Genomic DNA, 23,434 nt, shown 5'->3' on the forward strand with positions numbered 1-23,434 from the left:
GCCCGGAGCGCGCAGGGGGCGGGGCCAGGAGCGCGCAGGGGGCGGGGCCTCGCGGCCGTGGGGCCATGGCGGCCGAGGCGGCGGAGCGGCACCTGGGGCTGCTGCGGGACGAGCGGGAGGCCGAGCTGGCCCAGAGCAGGTGCGGCACACTGGGCACCGGCACCGACCGCCGGGGACACGGCACCGGCCGCCGGCGGGTCACGGGGCGGCCGCAGCCGGGGACACGTGCGTCTGGGGGGGCAGGGGAGCGCTGTCACCCCTGGGGAACGCAGAGGGACCCTCAGCTGGGACCCGCTGTCACCCCTGGGGAACACAGAGGGACCCTCTGGGACCCGCTGTCACCTATGGAAACCCCGAGAGGTCCTCTCCTGGGACCCCCTGTCTCCTCTAGGAAACCCTCGTGTCACCCGTGGGAGCGCTGCTGGAGTCCCACCGTTCTAACCAGCCCACCCTATAGGAACCCCGGCCCACAGGGCTCTGATCCACAGGGAATCCTGCTGGGCTTACCCCCACAGGACCAAGTCACCCTCTTAGATGGCCTCGCTGGGGGCACAGACACTTACCCAGCCAGGAGGATGGAGGTGCCAGGCTAAGGTCATTCCGCTCTGTCCCCTGGAGCTGTGACCCTCAGCCTTATCCCATGGTATTTCCCCCTGTGTGTGGTTCCCAGGGCATGGCAGGAGAGTGTCTCCCTGAAGGAATTGCAGCGGAGAGGCGTCTGCTTGCTCAAGCTCCAGGTCAGCAGCCAGAGAACCGGCCTCTACGGGCGTCTCCTCGTGACATTCCAGCCCAGGAAGCAGGACTCGGACACTGAGCTGCCCTCCAACAGCTTTGGGCCTGGTCAGTGACACTCCTGTCTTTCCAAAGAGATCATACAGCCTAGAATGGTTTGGGTTGGAAAGGCCCTTAAAGCCCACCCAGTCCCACCCTCTGCCATGGGCAGGGACACCTTTCCCTAGCCCAGGGTGCTCCAAGCCCCATCCAGCCTGGCCTTGGACACTTCCAGGGATGGGGCAACCACAGCTGGCCTGGACAGTGACACATTTGCCCCACCTCACTCTCTCCCTTCCAACCTCTGCAGGGGACATCGTGGGGCTCTATGAGTCGGCTGGGCAGGGGGACCCGCTGTGCACGGGCATAGTGACACGTGTCACCCCCAAGGCGGTGACAGTGGCCCTGGAGGAGGCCCGGGATGGGGAGCTGGCCGTGGACCACGAGCGCTCCTTCCGCCTGCTCAAGCTGGCCAACGATGTCACCTACAACAGGCTCAAAAGGTGAGGGCTCACCCCAGCTCACTCTGCCCAGCAGGAGGAGGAGTGCCAAGTTTAGTCTGGAAAAGCTCTTCCCAGTCCCTTCCCAGTTTGGATTTGTCATTCTAGAGTCTCACAACAGCCTCAGTTGACCCACCTGGTGGCTGGTCCTGCTCTTCCCTTTCCCTCTCCTGGCTGTGTTGTGGTCCTGTTGCTTTGCCTCTGGAACGCTCTGGGTTCTGTGTAGGGCCTTTTCCATCCTGGCAGGAGGAGTGAACAGCTCCTTGCTGGATAAACATCCCAAAAAAGCACATTTGGCTGAACCAAACAGGGACAATGGGAAGTGGAAGCTTGACCAGCACAGGGGTGTGTGTGCAAGGGTTGGGAGATGCAGGCATTGTGTGGGATTAGTCTTGTGGGGTAGCACTGTTCAGCTTTGCAATAGTTCAGACCTTACTCACAGCCCATCTGTGGCCACTTGAGAGTCTGCAAAGAATTCCTGCTGTGCCTGTAACCTGGACCTTCCCTTCTTTGGCAGAGCTCTAACTGCACTCAAGCAGTACCGGGGTGGCCCAGCTTCTGACCTCATCGACGTCCTCTTCTTTGCCTCTCCTCCCAGGGCATTCCCTGAAACAAGTAAGGATCCTTTTTTTATATCAGGTTTGATGGGCCATCCTTGGGAAATGCCCACAAGAACACAAATCGCTCTGATCCCTGTTTTTATCCACACATGCTCCAGAAAAGACCCCAGTGTTCAATGCGAGTCATCAGTGGTGCTGAAACTGGTAGCATTGTGTTCATACTGGTCTGTACTGGGCACACTTTCCTCATGGAAAGAACCTGGACAAAATCTTGGATATAAGTTGCATCCACTCTGTTATGCTTCTTTGGAATAAACAAAGATCAAATTACACAGCTTCACCTTTTGGGGAGAGTAAAGCCTCTGATCTGCAGCTGTGTCACATATCAACTCCTGCCAATGGATATTATCCCTTGGCAGAAGGGAAGGGTGCAAAAATCAGGGACTGAGACACAGCCCACCCTCAGCCCTAAGCTATGTACAGAGCTCAGAGCTGCTCTCCCCCCTCGTGCCATCCATCCCTGCCAGGCTTCTGCCCCTTCTCCTCCCCTCCACAGCCCTCTGCACTGTTTGTCTTCCTTGGAGTCCTGGATTGGCTGCCCACCATGATTTGCCTCTCTCCCATACTCTCCAGCCAGGCTTGACTTCTGATAGGATGTGCCAGGGACAAAAAATGGGTGCTAATGAGTCCTGTCCCCATTTCTCTAAGCACTGATCCCAGTCTGAGTCAAACCTTTTAGCCCTTTGGCTGCCTGGGGACCTTGGTGCACTCAAGGTTTTAATATTAAATAAAATAATTAAATTTTAATCAATCAACTTTCCTTAACAGTGCTTTTACCCCTAAAGGGAGCAGAAGTGCCTCTAATGAAGGAAAGCTCCTTTTCACCACATCCCCCAGCTGTGCCAGGCTGAGCAGAGATGAATTTTCCATCTGCTCAGCACTGGGAATATTGATGGGTAGATGGAGGCACGTTAGACAGACAGAGGAGGTACAATATGAACTCAAAGGCCTTGCAGCTACCTCCTCCCTTCAGAGTTGCCTTCTCCCCACCTAGAGAGATGTTGTACCAGCCAGGAATTAAGGGATAATAACTTGGAATAGGCCTGCCCCGACCTGAAGGGCTCTGCCAGGCAACTTCACAGCACTCAGGCAGCTTTTCCATGTCAGAGCCTCTCCTTCCATGACCACGCACCCATTAGCCTGGTTTCTTTGGGGATCTGTCTCATCCCATCCATTACCTGGTTTCAAACAAACCCATCAGCAGCAGGCTGAGTCAATAAGCCCTGGACAGCTCCTGAAATTGGCTGTCTAGACACACATCTGTGTCAACACTGCTCAGGGATGCCAGACAAGCTCACTTCCCTCAGAAACCAGGGAGCCACAGCTGGGAGACAAGGCAAAATCCTCTCCAGCAGGTGCAATGTGTGGCAGCAGAAGACTGAATCTGATTTTTGTTTTTTGTGGGGGACAAGATGAGAATCCTAATTTTTCAATCAGGGAATCTTGTATGTGGGTTCTGACACCGCTGTGCATTTCAGTAATTAATTACCAGACAGCAGCAGCACAGCACAGCACATCAAAGCCCAAGTCCTTTCAAAACACTTAAATATGCAACAATAAATACCCTTGGCATAAAACAAAAACATGGGGCAGGCTGTGGGAAGAATAACCTAAGGAATAGTCAAAAGGAGAAGAAGGGATCTCCAGTGGGTAGCTGGGACCTGCAGTGACAATTGGGACTGGCACAAAGCACTTCCACACCTCACCTTGCTGCCTGCAGGAAGGCTCCAAGTGGGAGAACAACTTTTCCAGAAAGGGCAGAACTGAGCAGGGATTTTGCCCTTATCAGACTCCCTGGGAAGCAGAATCCAGGTGCTCACCCATCAAAAATGCTCTCTCTGTCTCCCTTCCACTTTGATCTGTACCCGTGGCCCTGCTGGAGCTTCCACACCTGAAATTTCCTCCGAACAATCCTCCCCTGCTCCCAGCATCCCTGTGGGATCCCTGCACCCCTATGTTTTGGGAATGGGGTGGGGGGGGGAGTGGAGAGGCTTTTCTTGCCAGCAGAGGCCAGCATTGCTCTGCTTGCTGTAGTCCTCCTGGCCATCCAAGAGGGACATGTCCCTTTTCCCTTTGGAAAGCAGATTCTGCTGTACCTGTGCAGGTTGGTGATAGCTGCCAGCTCTCTCCTGTGCTCCTGGGCTGGAGAAAGTCAGGAATGATCCTTTTTGTTCCTTGCTCCAGAAGGCCTGGCTCATGTCCAACTCTGCCCATGGCTGTCAAAACATTTGTAAAGGGAAAGAAGCAATCCTGGTGAAAAGGCAGAAACATCCCCAGAAAAAGCCAACCTGGCAGCAGAGCACTGGGGAAGCACCAGGGATTTCCAGCGAGACTTTCTTGGCTTTTTGGAACAAGTCACTTGCAGAAATATCCTGAAGTGGTCCTCATCCCTCTGCCCTGTGACACCTCTTGTCATCACAGAGGCCATGGAGAGGCCTCTGAGATTCTTGGGGAAGACAAAGAGTCCAGACAACTCAGCTGCTAGGTATTTCCTCTGGAGAACAGGGGAAGTTCTGATCCAGGCTGAAGTACCCAGCTGGATTTTGTCCAGCAGCGTTGGCTGCAGTGAGGTTATATCAGGGAGGAGCTGCTGGGGGTGGGGGTCTGAATTGCTCTTGGTCAGAAATATACCCTGGAAAGAGCTTCCAGCTCTGGAAAACCTGGGCTCTTCCTCCCAGGAAGGGCTGTTTCCATCCATTTGTGGTGCAAAGACCCCCAGGCCTGGATATCACCCCCCAACCCCCTGCCTCACCAGAGCTGCTGGAACTGTGCAGAAAAGCATCTCAGTCCCTGGGAATGTTGGGGCATCAGCCTGGATGGCCAAGGAAATTTGGTTTTCAACACTAATAAATGGAGTTGTGCATCAGGGCACAACTACCTGGTCACCAGCAAGACACATTCCAGGGATTTCTTCAGGTGAGGATACCTGGAGCCCAGCTGCTGCAGGGAGAAGAGTTTGGAGGAGCTGCAGCATCCCCTAAGATGCTCTTCCCCAGCTCCCTATCAGTGTGGCCAACCCAGGAGAAGCACACTGCCAGCCTTCCCACACAGGAGCTCCTGGCAGCCTGTGGTTGGGAGGGATGAGGGTGGGCACAGGCCTGGAGAAGCTCCTTGGCTCATCCTTGAGCAAGGAAGCATCAATGACTCCCACATCCCAGCTGTTCCTCACTGTGGGAAAAGCCTCTTGGGTTTGAAGTTATTCCTGCGTTTTCCCCAGCCCATGGGATGCTTCCTGGTGTTGTCTTAGTCATTAACACACTCACCCAAAATTTACATATGAACCAAGAGGCTGGGTGACAGCAAAAAGCACCTTCAGCCCCATTTCTCTCTTCATCATCACCTTCTCAATGAGTATCTTTGATTTAACCTCATTTGGTGGTGGCTGCTTCAAAAGCCACAGGTTCACCTGCCTAAAACCAGAAGAGACTGCCATGGTTTTAATCCAGCCCTTAATGCAAAGGGAGGGATGAAGCACATGATGCCCAGCAGGGAAGGATGCCCAGAGATGTGTCTTATATAAGCTTTTGTGGGAACGTTATTTTCGGGAAACCTCGGTGTAATGAGTCATCATCCCTGCTGTAATTAACTCCCATAATGAACAGGGAGATTAGCATTAGGATTAAGGGGGGGATGTGAATAAATTTGGGCCTAAATGAGATCAATCTGGAAGGTTAAAAAGCAGCTTTTGAGAATTCAGTCTCTGCAGTGAAACCAATTCTCTTCTAATGCAATTTGCATATTCTCTTCTCTTTTTTCCTCCCTTATTAAAGCAGAAATGAATCTCAGTTTTATAATTTAAATTGTTCTTTGTACCTTTTCCTGCCTTCATTCCCAGTCTTGGCTGACCACCACAGGGCTGCTCTGTTATGCTCAGAGGCTCTGTAGGTTTTTCTGATTTTTCACTGGTGCTGCACTGGATTTGTTCACTGGCAGGGATTTGTTTGCCAGATCTGCTACCTCCTCCCCAATTTTCATTGAAGATTTCACTAAAGGTGCTGGTTCTCCTGCAAAACAAACCCAGAGCTCCTTCCAGAACAAGGAAAACCTACCTGTTTGATGCTGGGGAAGCTAAATGCCTCTTAAATTCAAGCACTGACTTGCTGAAGGTCAAGTGTCAGGGCTGGGGAGGGGGTGGGGAAGCATGGATGCAGGATGAGGAGGGAGCCTGTTTGTTTTGGAAGCATAAAAAGTTTATTTTTACCTTCTGGGGGTCTTCCAGCCCCCTCAGTGCTTTCCTCCCAAGGTTCACCTCATTATCAAGTGGATTGCAGAGAGCGCCGTGTATTTCTGGATTTGTGCTTCTCAGCCTCTTCCCAGCTGGGGCTGAGGTCCCAGTGACTCTCCTGCTGTCTCCCCAGAGCCTCTGGAGTTCCTCAATGCCTGCCTGGATGAGTCTCAGAGGGAAGCTGTGTCCTTCTCCCTGGCTCAGAGGGAGCTGGCCATCATCCACGGGCCTCCAGGCACAGGGAAAACCACGACCCTGGTGGAGATCATCCTGCAGGCTGTGCAGCAGGGCCTGAAGGTGAGGCTCACTGCCAGGGCTCTGGTGACAGGGACCACCTCAGGTGGCCACCAATGACCACCTCTCCTTGTGTGAAGGCCTCAGAGCAGCCTTCCAGACGTGGGAGGGAGCTTTACAGGGATTCTTCATTAGGAACTGGGGTTGTACCACAAATGGAAATGGCTTCAAATGGGAAGAGGGGAAATTGAGGCTGGATATTGGGAAGAAATCCTTCCCTGTGAGGGTGGAGGGGCCCTGGCATAGGTTGCCCAGAGAAGCTGTTGCTGGCCCATCCCTGGAAGTGTCCAAGGCCAGGCTGGATGGGGCTTGGAGCAACCTGGCATAGTGGAAGGTGTCCCTGCCCATGACAGGAGGGTGCTGGATGGGCTTTAAGATCCCACTCAAACCGTTTCAGGTTTCTGTGATTATTTCACACACTCCTGGGCTTTGTGGCAGCTGGAGCAGCTCCTGTTGGATCTGTGCTAGTCCAGAGCCTGGCTTGGCTTGCAGGGACCAGGGACTTCCCACCAGCTGTAAGGAGGTGCTGACAGAGCTCAGGTTTGGGGTTCACTGGGGGCCCTGCAGAGGTGCTGCAAAGCAAGGAGGGATTTACCTGCGGTGATGCCAGTGCTGTATTCCCGACAGAATCATGCTGGTCTCCCTCTCTCTGCTCCTTCCTGCTCAGACACCCCCTGCCCCAGCCCGTGGGTGCCCTCGGAGGTGCCAAGGCCGTGTTTGTCCCCGCAGGTGCTGTGCTGTGCCCCGTCCAACGTGGCCGTGGATAACCTGGTGGAGCGGCTGGCTGGCTGCAGGGCGCGGCTGCTGCGGCTGGGCCACCCCGCCCGCCTGCTCCAGCCCATCCAGCAGCACTCCCTGGACGCCGTGCTGGCCCGCGGGGACAACGCCCACATCGTGGCTGACATCAGGAGGGACATCGACCACGCCTGGGTGAGAGGCCCTGCGGGGGGGGGGAGGGCGGTGTGTGCTGGCTGGGGTGATCCCATGAGAAGGGCAGATACCGGGGGGAAGTTCTTCCCTGGGAGGGTGGGGAGGCCCTGGAGTGGGTGTCTCAGAGAAGCTGTGGCTGCTCCATTCCTGGAAGGATCCAAGGCCAGGCTGGACAGGGCTTGGAGCAGCCTGGGGTAGTGGAAGGTGTCCCTGCCCTTAGGAGATGATCCATAAAGTCCCTTGTAACCCAGACTATTTTGGAATTCTCTGATCTTCATGTGCTGGAGGGCAGAACTCCTCCTGCCTGAATCCCTCATGGAGGTGGGAAAATTCCAGTCCCTGCTGCTGTGTGGGGAGCTGCTGCCCCTCACATCACCCGTCTGCCCTGATCCGTGCCCTCCTCTTTACCAGGGAAACATTCCCATCATTAATTCACTTCCTAACAAGCTGTCTGCCTGTCCTGATACTCCCTCCCACTCTCAGCCACCTCAAGTAGAAAGCAGAGCACATTTTTAAAATGCATCCTTAATTTCTTCTTTCTCACCCTAATTTTCCTAACATTCTCTTACAGCGTAGCTCCGGTACTTGGGGTAAGGATTTGATGCTAATGCTAATTAGGTTCTTTTCCTTCCCTTTTCTGGTGGCAGCACTGCCCAAAAGCTTTTTTTTTTTCCTTTTCTTCTTAATTTATTTTCCATTTTTCTGTCTGGTGATTAATTTTCACTTTCATGTCCTTGGGAGGAGTGTGTCACAGAAGCTGTCCTTGGCTGCAGAGAGCTCATCTCCAAGGTCCTGACCCATCTTTTCTTCCTCCTGCCTATGTTTCTCCACTGCCACATTCCCTACTTTTCCCTGGAACAATTTCTCCCTTGGCAGCTCCATGTTTTGACTTTTCTCTCTCCTTCCCTTCCCCTCAGCCCACAGAAGGAGTAGTAACAGAAATTCAAACCTTGAGGCATTTCCTACCTCTTTGTGCCTCCTTCCCTCACCTGGCTCTGAGATTCCCAGGACCTCAGCCTCTGGATACTCCTTGCCCCAGCAGGGTTTCAGCCCCACAGTACCTGAGAACAAAATGCAGCACAGATCCAGGGATGCTGAGCAGGATCAGGGAGCAGTCCAGGAAGATGAGGCAGGGAACCCAGGAAAGAAACCAGGCTCACTCCATGACCTGGCCTTAAATAGACTCCCAGACCAATGAGGGGATGAGAGAGCTCACGTGAGGCAGGTGGGGATGATTAGAGTTGATATTCCTAATCCCTAACTAGGAATGGGTGACATCCACACTGACCTCATCCTCAGGGCCAGTGATCCCACACCTGGAATTCCTGAGTCCATTTTGATGACACTTGTCAGATACATGGAGATTTCAGAGTTTTAAATACCCATGAATTTAGCCAAAGCAGAGGGCTGAGCTGATCTATGTTGGACCCTGGAAAATGCATCCATCCATCCATGGTATGACTGTAGGAACCAGCCTGTCTTACTCTTTTGGCTGCATATAAGAGCTTCTGTCTGCAGCCTTTTCCCCCAGCAGGGGAACAAGACCCCTCTTCCCAGCCATTCCTCCCTCCCAGATGCTTTGGCTGGCCATAGACATGGCCAGAACTGAGTGACAGCAGTTGGCTCTATCCAAATTTTTCTGTTTTTTAGGCAAAAACCAAAAAATCCCAAGACAAGGGAGAGCGAAGCCATTTTCTGGGTGAGATCAAGACCCTGAGGAAGGAGCTGAAGGAGAGAGAAGAGGCTGCCATGGCTGCAGCCCTCAGCCAGGCCAGCATTGTCCTTGCCACCAACACAGGTGTGAGATCCTCCTGCTCCTGTTTTCCCTTCCTTTGCCAGGTAAACCAGGTGCTCTGCAAGGCAGCTGTCCTGGCATGGCTGGGACACTTGCTCCCAGCTCCTGGGAGCTCAGCAAAGTCTCCCAAACCCCTCCCCAGTGAGATTCTTCCAGCTTCCACTGTAGCCCAGGATGTTGTTGAGCACAGAAGATGGATCTGGAAGGGCCCCTGATAGCTCTGAGTAGGAGCTGGGAGTGCAGTGAGTAAACAAGTGCTGCTGGAGGTGTGCAATCTGCTCCCCATTGCATAAATCACATGGGATTGCTTCCCTGCATGGACCCTTGCCAGGACTGATGAAACCCAACACGTGTTTCCAGAGCCTGCTCCCAGGCTGCATGTGGCTGTTTCTGCACTCACCCATGTGATGTGACACAGGATTTTAGGGAGCAGGTCCAGGTGTCCATCAGATATCTGCAGCTGGGAAGGTTTGGCATGTGTGGAAGGGCTTTACTGGCTCAGGTTTTTCATACTCACTTAAAATCTTCAGATCAAGGATCTTGCTCAAGGATCATTTGTTGAAAGGAAACATGAATAATTTTAGGTCATAAAACAGCAAGTTACTGCAGTGAAGGTTAGTGGACAGATAAATCCTTCCATGTCTTAGTCACTGGGATTTGGCCTCTCACTTCTTTTTACTTGCCTGAAAGAAAGGGGGAGATTTCCTTCTCCCAGTAAAACTGGTGGTTTTGTTGATCAGCTGTGATTCTCCCTGGAACTGGAGCTTCCCAGCCAGCTGGGGAAGTGGCAAAAATCGAGTTATGACTGTACAGCTCACCAGGCTGGAAAACAGTTCTGGAAGGAGAACAGTGTCTTTGGTTGCAAACTGGAATGTCTGAAGTGATGCAGAGGCAGCAGGATTTACAGTGGCAAAGCCAAATCCCCGCTCTCAGAGCTGCAATAGCACGAGAGCTTTGGAAAAAACCTTTCTGTAAATAAAAATCCCCTGGTGTGGGAGACTGGCTTCTTCACCCTGCCCTCCCTCCTTTTGCATCCTTCTTCTTTGTGAACTGCAGGGAGACTTGGATGCCCCTGGAATTCAGATTTCTGATCAATGTATGGATCAGTATCAGTAGGTCTGGGTTAGAGCTGGATGTCTGTAAGGAGACAAATGTTACAAATGGACTTCTGATGTTAAAAATTAGCTCTTGATGTGGCTGTCTTGTTCCAGTCTCCTTTCCCTCTTCCCAGTGCCACGAGGAGGAGCAGAGTCAGCCCATCTCCCCCTCTCAGGGTGTCCCTCAGTTACCAGGCAGGTAACTCACCATGCCCAGTCCCTCACCCTCTGAGTGCTGGGGATGAGGGGTTTTGTTGGCATTGGGAGGCAGCAGGAAGGTGGGTGTTCCTTGCTCTGCTCCAGATGAAGCACTGGAGCATATTGTTGTCTTTGGCACCTGGGCTTCACTGCTGTTCCCAAAGATACTTGGAAGCTTCTGGGCCCAGATGCCAGGGGAAAAAAGGACAAAGAGGAGCTGGCAAAAACAATCCTGACTTACACATATCAGTGGATATGTGTTTGGCAGGGCTGAGTTCCTACATCTCTGCAAAGAAACATTCTTTCACTTGCCTCTATCACTATTACAGCTTGTGAGGTTTGTTGCCAGAGCAGGTCCCTCACTCTTCCTTTCTCCCCTGCTCACTTGGGAACCTTCTCCTTCCACCAGGTGCTTCCTCGGACGGCCCCCTGAAGCTGCTGCCCGAAACCCACTTTGACCTGGTGGTGATTGATGAGTGTGCCCAGGCTCTGGAAGCCAGCTGCTGGATCCCTCTGCTCAAGGCTCCCAAGTGCATCCTGGCTGGGGATCACAAGCAGCTGCCCCCCACCATCATCTCCCACAGGTAAAAATCCTGGATCCTCCCGTTCTTTTTGCAGCTTCTGAATCCTGGTGACTGGAGACATTTCATGATAGAGATCTGTACTGCCTGCAGGCTCTGTGGAATGCATTTGGGCTCATCCTCAGGCTAATCCAAGTATTTCCTTTAATTCTGCTTCTGTGGTTTCCACTTTTATTTATTTAATGTATTAATATGTGAATTGGCCCAGTGAGATGCTGCATTATCACACACCTCAGGGATTATAAAACCTCCCAGTCCCTACAACGTGGATAATAAGAACAGTTAGTGAAAAAGATCTGTGGATAGTGCAAATTGCCTGTGCATCCAGGGGGATGCTGCAAAGAGTACTGAGGACTCTTTGAGTAATTTAGAACATAAATGTGCTTATGTTTATCTGGTTTAGGCAGCTCGAGATCTGGAATTACTGAACCACAGAAGCAGAGAAATAGGCCTGACTTCATAAACATCCTCTCCTGCTTCCAGAAAATAATGAACAAGACACGGATCTGCCACCTCACTTGGATTTTGAACACAGGAAATGAAAATTCCAAGGCAGGCAGCAGCTCCCAGCACATGGCCAAGAGATAGTGAGACAACATTCAGGGGCTGCAGCATCCTCTCATTTTACCTCTCTCAGATGCCCAAAAGCTTGCTGTTCTGCAGATCTTGGCAGGTGATAAACACATGCTCAACTGCCTGGAAGTGTTCAGGCTGGTGAGCTCCAAAAGCCTCTCCAGAGCCCTCCATTCTTGGTCTCCTGTTGTTTATTCCCTGTGAATTTGCAGGCTGGCTTTCCTTGCCTGGATTTCCAAGCAAGGCACTTTTTGAAGTAGTGTCTTGTTGGTAGCAAGAAGAAATTGGCCATTTGGTCCTTCTAATTTCAGAGTTGTTATTTTCTGTGAGTGGTGCATAAAGTTCCTCTTTTCCCCCAGAAAAACTTCATGAGAGCTCCATAATGCTCCATAGTGCCCATCCAGCTGGATCCACCTCAGCAGCCTCAGCTTGGCTTTTCCCCAGACTGTCAGATTAAGGGCAAAACACAGTAAAAATCCCAGCTCTCTTATCTGGAATGGGGCTGACACTCAGCTGGTGGCACTTTTGGCTCCCTCTTTTGAGACAAAAGCAGTTTTTCTTCACTCCAGAAACATTGTAGCAGCTGCTTTTTTTCTGCTCTGTCGCGGTGGCTGCTGCCAGGAGCCTTGGCTGGAGCTGGCGGCAAAAAGCTCCTCCTGGATCTCCTCCTGCTCCTGCTTGAGGAGTTGTGCTTTTCTCTCCATCAGACTTGGTGGCCTTGGCAGTGCTGGGGGAACATCAGACTCCATGATCTTAAAGATCTTTTCCAGCTTGAACAACTGTGATGAAAATAAATGGGATGCTGGAGAGCCCCGTTCTGGGCTTTCCACATTCCCTGCAGGCCCTGGAAGCAGAACAGTGGCAAATCCCTTCCACCTCCTTCCGTGGGTATTTCCAGAGCTCCCACAAAGGCCCCAAATCACCTGCCAGCTTCTCTGTGGTTCAGGGGAAGCAAGGAGCTATTTCCAGGGATGATTCATGCAGAGGACTCCAACCCTTCCGCCCACCTTCCCCTTCTCCATTGATGACAGCGGGCCTGGAGTGGGTGGGCTTCTATTTTTGGGGCCATGGGGAAGGGTCTGAAGTGATCTGGGATGAATCCAGGCTGGCAGGAGGCTCGGCTGTTACTACAGCAGGAGAAGTCAGCCCTGCTCAGGCAGGAAGCCTCGGTCCAGCAGGAATGCTGTGGGACTCTATCCACCTTCCTGGTGCCTGCTTGTTCCTCCATGGAATCAGCATTTACCTGTTCCTACCAGCAGTGACCCTTTGAGGCCTAGGGAATGTTTGACAGAGGGTCTGAAGGCTCCTCTTCCCTGCTTTCTGACACACTGGAGCTGTCCCAGGATGCAAGGGCACACACCACCTTCCAGTCCATGCTGGCAAATTCCAGCCCCCTCCAATTCTCCCTCAGCAGCTCCAGCCCAGGCTCACAGGCAGCAGCTTCCACCTTGGAGATCCTCTTCCTCCAATTTGTCCTTGTCCCTGTGGGCATCTCCATGCCAGGGCACTCCCTGCAGTCTGTCAGGAACATTTGTTTGCCTTGTTGGAGCCCTCATTCCATCCTTTTCCTGATTAATTTGTCTCCACATCAGGGCTCTGATGTATTAATTTGGTTTTACTCCCCTCAGATACTGGCAGATGCTTATCAAACCTCTTGCTCTCAACAAACACAGGGATATTTTGCCATTTTGTCTGTCTGTGGTCAGTCTGGATGTCTTCACCACCCCAAATCCATGTGCTGATTCCCATGGCAGGTCTGAATGGGCTTCCTTTCACTTTGTCACTGAAGTGCCAGGCCTTGGGTTTCTCTGGTAGCCTCCACAGCTGGAATGTCCTGAGGCACATATTAACTCTGTTAATGTGGAGTTCCTGAGGTGGGAAACCACAGTGACCTCCTTCTCCAGGCTTTTCCAGCCAAATCCAGTGTGTACTGCACTGGATCAGTCACACCAGCATCTCCTGTCTCAGGGATGGATAAGAAAAAATATGCCTTGGCTGAAGACACAGCTCCAGCCTTCCATGGGAAACAGTTCCTCGTTTTCTCCTAGTACTGATCATTCTGGACACGTACAGGGCAGGCTGGCCAAGCACAGCATTTCCTGCAGGCAAAACAAGGTGAAACCATGTGAGCTACAAATCCTGCTTGCTGTCGGCTGGGTTTGGGAATTCTGCCTTTCCCAGCTGTAATTTAGGTACTTTAAAGTAGATATTCCCAAGCATCCCATGCATGGTTCTGTCTGTCCAACTTCTTATCCCAATTTTGTTTCTCTAAAGCAATCAATAAGCAAAAAACATCTGCTCAGGGCACTCAGGATTTTGTTGGCAGAGAAATCAACCACCATAGGAATTAATTGAGTGGTAAAATAACAGAAAATTATTAACAGGTGAAATATTCCTGAGCAGATTAATTCCTCATTATTAATTCAGCATATAACCTCCTGTGGATCCCTGCGGTGGGAATGCTGCTGGAAGGGTAGGGAACAGCCTCATTCCTGAGGCTTACTCTGAGCTTTAATGGCTGTTTCAGGCGTGTGCTTGCACCTGAGTGCCAACAGCTCTCCCTGCTCAATTTCCTTCCTGTCCAGGAGATCCAGGCTCCGTGGGCAGAACAGAGCTGGGAGAATCAAGTTAATTCCTGATGACTGGAATGCATCCCCCAACCCCACATCTTGCTGTGTCCCCTCATCCCGTGTACCCCAGCCCCCCTCTGGCAAACTGCTGCCTCCCACATCCTGCTGCCCTGTCCATCCAGAGGTTATTCCCCTTTTTTTGTCTGCATGCTGGATCCTATGATTCAGCAAGGAGGAGCGCTAATCAGGCCCAGCTTCATGGAAAGATTTGTCCTTAATTGTCCCTTCTGCAGGTTTAATGACTTGGCAGTCTCTTGTCACATTTCCCAAGTGCCTGTGGTGAGCGTGGCAGGGCTGGCTGGTGCCACAACAATGCGCTCGCTGTGGGGCCGTGTAGCGCTGGAATTCCCCTGGCAGGGATTAGATGTGTGCTGTGCCCCAGAGCTTGATGGAAAGCGTTTTCCTGAGCTGTTCCTGCCATCATTCCATCATCTTCGTGCTGCTTCCTTGTGTCTGGCAGCCACCAGCACTCTCAGTGTCAGCCTCAGTATGAAAAATCGCCATACGCTCACAAAATCCAAGGGCAACGACTTCCATCCTTCTTCCTCAGATAGTGCCTCCCAATCTGTGAGGCCAGGAGGAAGCAAACAGGCTCCTGAAAGGCTGAATTCTGTAGGAATTTGATTCATTTGTGCCACATATATGAACAAGGGGTGCTGCTGGGTGTGATGGGGATTTAGTGGGTGAAGAAGCAACGAGTGCAGTGCGTCCGTGCCTTAGTCCAGGGTGAGCAGCCAGGGAGGGATGGAAATGCTGGAGCAGCAGGGGTCTTGATGAAAGCAGCAAGGGTTGGCTGTGTGAGCACCAGGCATTCCAAAATTTGGGGTGGAGCTCTGATCCTGTTGCAATGGTTGATGCTGATGGTGTGGCTGACCTTGCAGTAACACCAGTGTAGCCTTACACTAATGGATCATAGAATCATGGAATCACCAAGGTTGAGAATGAGCTCCAGGAACACCGAGTCCATCCTGTGATCAATCCCCACCTTGTCAGCCAGACCAGAGCACTGAGTTCCACATCCAGTTGTTCCTTGAACACCTCCAGGGGTGGTGACTCCCGAGGCCATACTGTTGGCATTGCTTGAATTACAGGGGCAGGATCTGTGTCCAAGCTTCTCTGATGTCTGAGTCTGTCCCTGAGGGTCTGACAGACAGCACTGTTGGCACCCAGCTGGAACAGAGGGGACAGTGCCACCCCGGGGGAGCCAGACGAAGGCTCTGAGCAGGGCTGGAGTGCGGCTGCTCCCCGAGCATTCGCACTGACACCCTCAGCACCGCACGTGTCGGGAGGGGCTGGCTGAGCCCCATCCGCCCTGGGCCGTCCCTGGGGGATGGACACTCCCACTCGGAGGTGCTTCTCCGTGCAGGGCGGCGGCCGAGGGGCTGTCCCTGAGCCTGATGGAGCGGCTGGCGGGGCACTACGGGGAGCGGGCGGTGCGGATGCTGACGGTGCAGTACCGCATGCACCGGCACATCATGGAATGGGCGTCCTCGGAGCTCTACGGCGGCCGGCTCAGTGCACACCCCTCCGTGGCACAGCACCTGCTCAGGTGGGTTCCTGCTCTCTGCTGCTGCAGGAGCTGAAATGTCCTTTTCATCCCCGTTTGTCCCTTCCCTGCGGAGTTTTCCTCTCCTCCTGAGGCTGGGGCAGTGTTTTTGTTTCAGCCGTTGTTTCATCGAGGAGACATTACTGGGGGAGTTTGTCCTTTTTGCTCTGTAACCAGAAGTGATGCAGAGTTGTCTTCTGTGTCTTCCTTTGCTATGATAATCATGGAATCCCAGAATGGTTTGGGTTGGAAGGTTGGAAGCCCACCCAGTCCCATGCCACAGGCAGGGACACCTTCCACTAGACCGGACTGCTCCATATCCCCTCCAGCCTGGCTCTTCCAGGAATGGGGAAGAGCTTGAGTGGACTTTGCTGTAACAGCAGCACTGGTAACTGGCCCTTTCCCACATACCTTGTGCAGGGACCTGCCAGGTGTCTCTGACACAGAAGAGACCAGCATTCCCTTGTTGCTCATAGACACCGCTGGCTGTGGCCTGTTTGAGCTGGAAGTGGAGGATGAACAGTCCAAGGGGAATCCAGGTACCATCGGCCAGAATGGATGGACTGAGGTGCTCAGCCCACCACTGGCTTGGCCACGTCCCAGAGATGTCTCCCTGGGGAAGGTGGGGTCCCAGAGAGCCTTGCTTAGCTGAGAGATCTTCCCTCCATAAATCCTCAACCTCCAGGGACTCTGAGCTGTGTTGGAGCTCTGGAGACAGCATCCAGCTTGTGGGTGGCCTCTCCTGCTGCCATGTCTCCTTGCAAGGACATTTCTCTGTGCTGAGGGCTGGGACAGAGTGGAGAATCCCTGTGGAGGTGCTTTACACCAAGGAAGGGCAAATAGCAGCAGGCAGAGCACAGGCATGTTTTGGGAAGGCTGTTTATAAGGCTCAGAATTACCTCCCAGTCCTCTGTTCATTCCATGAAATCCTGTCTGGTTCTTCTGCATAGATTTTCCTAGGACATCGAGTTCTGCTGCTTTTCACCTGAAAAAGTGGATTTAATTACAGAGCTTGAGTGTAAAGTCAGGCTGGAAAACACAAGGGCAGTTTTTACCAGTTTAAATATCTTTTACCTTCTGTTTGACCCCCACCATCATTTGAGTGCCTCATTTTTCCATGCACCATTCCCAGAGCCCTGCTGAACACAACAGGCTCTTGTTCCCTTGTGGAGAGCCAAAAAGCCTGGTCTGAGAGAACTCAGGGATTTGGAGCAGAGGATTAGAGGCACATCTCCCCAAATTTGGGAGGCAGCCTTTTGGCACAGCTCACTGCAGAATCTTGATGTTTATTGCTGTGTTTTGCTGCAAAGCAGAAGCCCAGCCAATGAACCATGAAATAATTCATATAAGATTTAATTTTTCCCCTTAGATCCCTCTGAACCAGGCACCATTTTGGATAACCATTTAATGGCAGCCTTTCCTCCTGTTTTGGGGGAGGTGGGCACATTCCTGTGGCCTCTGTCCCCTGTCACGCTCTGTTCCTGTCCCAGGGGAGGTCCAGCTGGTGGGGATGCACATCCAGGCCTTGGTGGACGCTGGTGTGAAGGCCAAGGACATCGCCGTGGTGGCCCCCTACAACCTCCAGGTGAGCTGTCCCTGTCCTGACATCCCCCCTGTCCCTGCACACAGAGCAGCACAAGACCCCAGAGAGCTGCAGAGCCAAATTTAACCGGCATTTGGGACCAACTCCTGCCCCTTTGAGCAGCTTGGAGGGAGAAGCTGTTAGTTAGGTGTTGCACTCACAGCCTCAGGAGATGCCAGTGCTCATCCTTGTGGGTTTGGGAGGGAGGGATTGCCCCCAAAACCCTGCCATTTGAATCCTTTTCACCCATGTATTTCCTTTAAAAGCTACCCTTGGCCTGTTTCTCAGGTGGACATGCTCCGACAGCACCTTTGCCACAGCCACCCCGAGCTGGAAATCAAATCAGTGGATGGTTTCCAGGGAAGGGAGAAGGAGGCAGTGATCCTGTCCTTTGTCAGATCCAACAGGAAAGGTAAGACCTGGCTGCTGGAGCATTGCTCCCCTGGGAATGGGGAGGAAGTCGTGTAGCCAAGTGCTGTGGTTTAATTGCAGTGCTGTAACACTTGGCTCTGGATGGATTTACTGGCAAACCCTCCCTTTTCAGGCTTTTTTGTTTAATTAATGAATATATGTGCTGTCAGGGCTGCAGAGGAAACTCCTGTGCTACAGCAGGTCTAGGACTGCTCAGTTTGAAGGTTCCCAGGCCCTTGAGGCCTCAGAAATTATTTAAACCAGGGCCTTAAGAATGTCACATCCCATTAGCCCCACATTTAGGGGAGTTGGGGGGTAATTTCTTGAGTTTTGAGCCCATTTTGGGTGAGTTCCCTGCAGAAAGTGAGCAGGAGCTGGCATCCCAAGCCATGCAAGGAAAATGCTGCTTTTGGGAGCAAAATCTAGAGCAGAAAATCAAGTTCTTTGCTATCAGCAGCTGCAGAGGAAGTTAATAGCTGGAAAAAAGCAGCTGCCCTGGAGGCACAAGGCTCCTGTGTAGGGAGCTGAAAGGTTTGATGGAGCTGGCTCGGCAGGATTGCCGTGTGATCACCTCTGTTCCATGCTGGGATCAATTCCCTTTGCAAACCCACAGTCCTGTGGCCCTGCCTGTGCTGGTGGAGGTGAAATGCTGAGGGCTGGAAGGGGAAAAAAGGGGGGGAAATATGCCTGGAAGGAGGAGGTGCCTCTTTTTCCAAGCCTAGAGGAGGAAAAGCAGCCTTGTGGGGAGAATGGAGGTGGGGACAGCACTAAGAATAGTCCTGATCCAGGAGTGACTCACCCCTGTGCTGGTGGGAGCTGGTAGCCCTGGGAGGGTGAATGTCCCACAGCCCCTTCTCCTGCACTGGGAGAGGCCAAAACTCAGGTGTGGGGCAGGAATTGCTTTCCTGGGAACACAGGGAGGCTTCTTTTTGACCTGTCCCTCTGCAGCCATTCCTGATCCAGCAGGAAACCTTCATTTAAGAGGAAATTTTCCCCTGTGAGGGTGCTGAGGCCCTGGCACAGGTTGCCTTGAGAAGCTATGGCTGCCCCATCCCTGGAAATGTCCAAGGCCAGGTTGGACAGGGCTTGGAGTCTGGGATAATGGAAGGTATCCCTGGGAGGTGGTGGAACTGGATGGGCCTTAAGGTCCTTCCCAACCCAAACCATTCCAGGATTCAAGGGAGTTGGATTAACCCTGCAGCTGGGTTAAACATCATCAGAGAAGCTGGGAATTGTTTCCCGAGCTGCAGAGCAGGGAGAGGGGCTCCCCTTCAGGCTGTCCCTCAAAGGCAGCACAGAAGAGGCTGCTGAGGCAGAGCCAGGCTGGGCACTGCTCTGGCAGAGGCATTAATCTCTTCCTGCCTGGCCTCCTCGCTGTTCCCTGGAGCTGGGAGCTCGCAGCCACCCACGCTCCGCTCTCGCTGCCTGATCCTGCCTGAGTCATCCCAGCACTGCCGGCTCTCATGCTGTCTGTGAGCAGAGCGAAACCTCCCAAATGGCTGTTCCTACAGACCTCAGGGAATTTGGGAGCAGGGGAGAGCTCTGTAGGATGGGGGGAGCTCTTTACCTGCAGTCCCTCCTCTGTTGCAAGGTGAGCCTTTTCCACGCTGCTCCCTCTTGTGTTTGCTCCCAGCTCCAAGCTGAGCTTGTGTCGTGGGCCAGGCGAGGAGGTATTTCCCCTTTCCATGTGCCTTCCATCCTCTTCCCAACCCCAGGAGCTCAGTGTGGAACCTGTACAACACAGGTAGGAAGAGGAACAGCTGTGAGCAGAGCTCCATAAATGTCAAATCTCACCCTCCAGCCAATAAATCCTTGGATCCCTTGGACCAAACCCCTACTTGGAGGGGGTAGGGTCCCCCTACCTAACAGGGTCCCTGTCCCCTCTGGCATCCGTTCCCTCCTGTTTTCCCAGGTGAGGTGGGCTTCCTGGCCGAGGAGCGGCGGATCAACGTGGCGGTGACGCGGGCGCGGCGCCAGGTGGCCGTGGTGTGTGACAGCCACACCGTGGGCAGCCGTCCCTTCCTGCAGCGCCTGCTGGACCACCTGGCCCAGCACGGCCTCGTGCGCTCCGCCTTCGAGTACCTGGATGATCTCGTGCCCCAAAACTACCCTGGGAAGGGCGGGGCCCAGCGCCAGCAGGGCCCCAAAGCACCGGGCCCCAAAGCACGGCCGGCTCCGGCTGGGAAGCTCAAGGCGGCAACAGCCAGAGCAGGGAGCCAGAAACTGGGAGCACGGAGCTCCCCGAGCGCTGCCGCAGCTGGGAGGGAGGGCTCAGGGTCAAAGGAGGGTGGGGACAGGTTCAGGGCCATGCTGGTGGCCTTCTTGGCGAGCAGCGAGGCACAGCTGGATTTCCCAACATCCCTGAATTCCCACGAGCGGATGCTGGTCCACGTGCTGGCAGAGGAGTACGGGCTGCAGCACCTGAGCTCCGGGGAGGGCCGGGACAGGTACATCAGTGTCCGCAAGAGACTCCCCAAGCAGCCCCCACTGCCCTCCGAGCCCCTTCCCGAGCCCCCGCTGCCCTCTGAGCCCCTTCCCGAGCCCCCGCTGCCCTCCGAGCCCCTTCCCGAGCCCCAGCATTCCCATGGGAACACCCCTGACCCTGCGGAGCTGGGGGAAAGCAGCAAGGGCTCGGAGAAAGTGGACTTGAAATCCCTGCACCTGGAGAGAGTCCAGAGGGAGAAAGCCAGGCGGGAGGAGGCAGCCAGGAAGGTGCAGGAGCCCAGGAGTGGCAGAAGGAAAAAGGACAAGAGTGAAGCCAAAGGTGGGTGAAGCTTTTTTTAACCGGCTCAATTAATGCTCTTCCTTGAATGGATCTTAATGGCGGTGGGTTTGCTCCAGACTGTGGGACTTGGGCATGGAGCATGTGGCTCTTGGAAAGCTGCAGGGAGGTGGGAACTGGCTGCAGCATCCAGATAGAGGGGTTTGGATACATGGAGGCACATTCCTTAAGTCAGAGGTAAAACACTGGAGACCCTTTCCCAGGAGAGTCTCAGGAATCACAAGGGAGGCTCCCAAGAGTAGGGAGAGGAGCTGAGGGGAGTACCTACCCACACTGAAGGATGTAAAGGCAGAGGCTGCCCTGTGGCTGCAGGAGGGTGGGTTTGTTCCAGGCCCCAATCCAGGTGTGTGCTCACCTTTCCCAGGAAAGCCGGCGATCGGGAGCGTGGCCGGAGAGGATTTTGACGCTCTGATCTCTGCTGCCATCGAAGCTGACAGGACCTGTGGCTTCCCCCGCTGCAAGGCCTCTGTCACCACCCTGGGCCAGCTCTGCCCCCACTGCCAGCGGCTCTTCTGCCTCAGCCACCACATCCCCGAGGTAAGGAGGGGCAGGATGGGCTTAGCCTGGGAATTTTCCCTGTAGGGCTCCCTAGGCAGGGGTTCCTTGCAGGGAGTTTGAGCAGAGCCCTCCCTGTCAGAGCCTGTGCTGAGCTCAGGTACACAGGGCTGGCAGGTGCTGACACCTGGCCTCTGCTCACCTCTTCCTGAGGGCTTTTCTATTTTCCTCTCATTTTGTGCTCTTCTTTACCATTTTCTGGCTCTTATACTCTGCATGGATAAAGTGAGGCAGAAAGCAGAAATGGAGAAGCACAAGTTTCAGGCTCAAGTGAGCCTGGACTCAATTCCCAGCCCTTTGCACATTCCCTCTTCATTCTGAGGATGATCCCAGCCCTTTGCAGATTGTCTCTGCATCCTGGGGACAGGACAGGCGCGGTGCAGTGCTGCCTGGCCAGCAATTCAGAATTCCCTGTGTCCTTGTTCCTCACCCTCTGGAAGCCCCAGGAGCTCAGCAGCCCCATAAATCCTTGGCAAGCTTTTCCCTCTGTCAAGAGCTATCTGTTTCCATGGCAAGGAATAGTTGTATTTATGGTCACTCACATCCAGGGGGATGGAGATTTATTCCCTGCAGAATGGCCTCTCCCTGCTGAATTGTGACAAGGCTCCAACAATTGCAGGGATTCAAATCCATGTCAGCCCTGGGAAGCGCTGTCACAGATCTGAGGGAACAGGCTGGGACCTCACTCCATGGAAACATAAATGACTTTGGGATGGGCCAAGAAAAGGGATCAGATTTTAGGATCTCACCTGCGAGAGATTATTCCAGTGTTGGACTTGGCTCATTAAAAGCAGCAGATTCATGGCTAGAAAAGGTCTCCCATTCCCCAAAACTCCTTTCCCAGTTCATGGGAAATGAGGTAAAAGGAGCCACTTGAACCATCCCAAAGGATGATTTACCTGCTGTTCAGAGCCCAGGGCCTGGATCTTTATATTTCATTCTGTGTGAGAGGAGCTATAAAAAATGATTTAATGAAACACAGAATACTAAATATTAATTACTAATTTTAAACAATAAGTATAAGAATAAATCTATAAAAATAGAGAGTCTAAATATAAAATGAAAGTAAATAAAATAAAATGAAAATACATAGAATAAATAGTAAACAATGATAGTAAAATAATGAGTTGAAATTATAAAAATATGTAAGTATATAAAGCAATATAACAGCACAATAATATAATAATATATAATGCAGTGATAATAATGGCTGTAAATGATGGGAGATGATTTTAGGGAGATGCAGAGCAGGCCCAAAAGGAATTCTGGGCTCAAGGAGCGGCAGCCCCTGGCTCCCAGGTGGGTGATCCGTGTCCCAGTGCCTGTTCTCTCCCCAGGTGCATGGCTGTGGGGACAAGGCCAAGGCGCAGGCCCGGCAGCGGATCAGCCGGGAGGGGATCCTGTACCCCGGCAGCGGCTCCAAGGACAAATCCCTGGATCCCGCCAGGCGAGCCCACCTCCAGCGGCGCCTGGACCAGAAGCTCAGTGAGCTGACGAGCCAGAGGAAGGGCAAAAAGAAAGACAAGGAGAAATGAGGGACCTGAATCCTGCTTTTTTAACCTCAAAGCCACAGCTCAGCCCCCCCGGGGCAAAGCTGCTGTGCTGGGTCTGGGTGGAATAGGGGGCTCCATTTTGGGGGGGAAACCTGGAGCTGGGAGCCTTCCCGAGGTGCAGGGGATGGAGAGCTGCTACATTGTCCTGGTTATCCATATGGACACGGTGATGGATGTGCTCAGGGGCCAGGGCACGCTGGTAAAACGGGCATTAAACATCCAAAGCTGTCACTGTCACAATTGTTCCTGCGGCAGCACATGATGGATGCCCGGGAACAGGAACGTGGGAGGCATGGAAAACCCTGGGTGACCCTGTGCTCCAGGGAGGATGGCTGAGGAAATGGATGTGTCCCAGCCCAGCAATCCTGTGGTTCTGCTCAGAGCTGGAGGGAGCCAGCCTGTCCACACTGCAGCCATTCCCTCCCCACCTGAGCCAGGGACTCAGCCCTGCTCCAGGTGTGCCTGGGGATGGGAATAGGGATGGGAAACTGTGTTGGCACCACGAGGAGCTGCTCCAGCACATGGAACCATTTCCTTGGGAGAGCCTTCCTGTGTTACTGGGAGGTCTCCCTCCTCACTGCTGCCTGTTCCTTCCCAGAGCTGTCCTGCCCTTCCCACAGAGCTCCTTGGAGGCTGATTCCCACTGGGAAAGCCCATAGTGACAGCAGGTACAGCCATATGAGCTTTGCAGATGGGAGGGAGCCTTGTGTCCATCCTGGACCCTTTCCTAATCCTTCACACAGGGTCCATCCATCCCACCCCCAAAATGACTCCAGCAGCATTTATTGTCC

General features: G+C 53.2%; 1 protein-coding gene across 1 annotated transcript; it reads left to right on the forward strand.

Annotated features, from left to right (window-relative positions):
* The first annotated feature begins 43 nt into the window (after positions 1-43).
* On the forward strand, positions 44-22,883 carry IGHMBP2 (immunoglobulin mu DNA binding protein 2). Its single transcript, XM_059848623.1, has 15 exons — positions 44-139; positions 671-840; positions 1,082-1,274; positions 1,789-1,886; positions 6,250-6,413; positions 7,140-7,340; positions 8,991-9,138; positions 10,840-11,014; positions 15,581-15,763; positions 16,181-16,299; positions 17,251-17,345; positions 17,631-17,754; positions 19,666-20,517; positions 20,900-21,072; positions 22,428-22,883. Exons 1-15 carry the CDS (start codon positions 66-68, stop codon positions 22,623-22,625), a joined length of 2,967 nt encoding a protein of 988 aa, XP_059704606.1. The 5' UTR covers positions 44-65; the 3' UTR covers positions 22,626-22,883.
* Positions 22,884-23,434: the final 551 nt, after the last annotated feature.

This window comes from Haemorhous mexicanus, chromosome 6 (assembly GCF_027477595.1).
Source record: "Haemorhous mexicanus isolate bHaeMex1 chromosome 6, bHaeMex1.pri, whole genome shotgun sequence".
Classification (NCBI taxonomy): Eukaryota; Metazoa; Chordata; class Aves; order Passeriformes; family Fringillidae; genus Haemorhous; species Haemorhous mexicanus.

Coding starts and splice junctions, on each gene's coding strand:
- IGHMBP2 (XM_059848623.1), top strand. CDS start 66: ATGGCGGCCGAGGCGGCGGAGCGGCACCTGGGGCTGCTGCGGGACGAG. Junction 841..1,081: donor CTCCAACAGCTTTGGGCCTG/GTCAGTGACACT, acceptor CAACCTCTGCAG/GGGACATCGTGGGGCTCTAT. Junction 6,414..7,139: donor CTGTGCAGCAGGGCCTGAAG/GTGAGGCTCACT, acceptor TTGTCCCCGCAG/GTGCTGTGCTGTGCCCCGTC.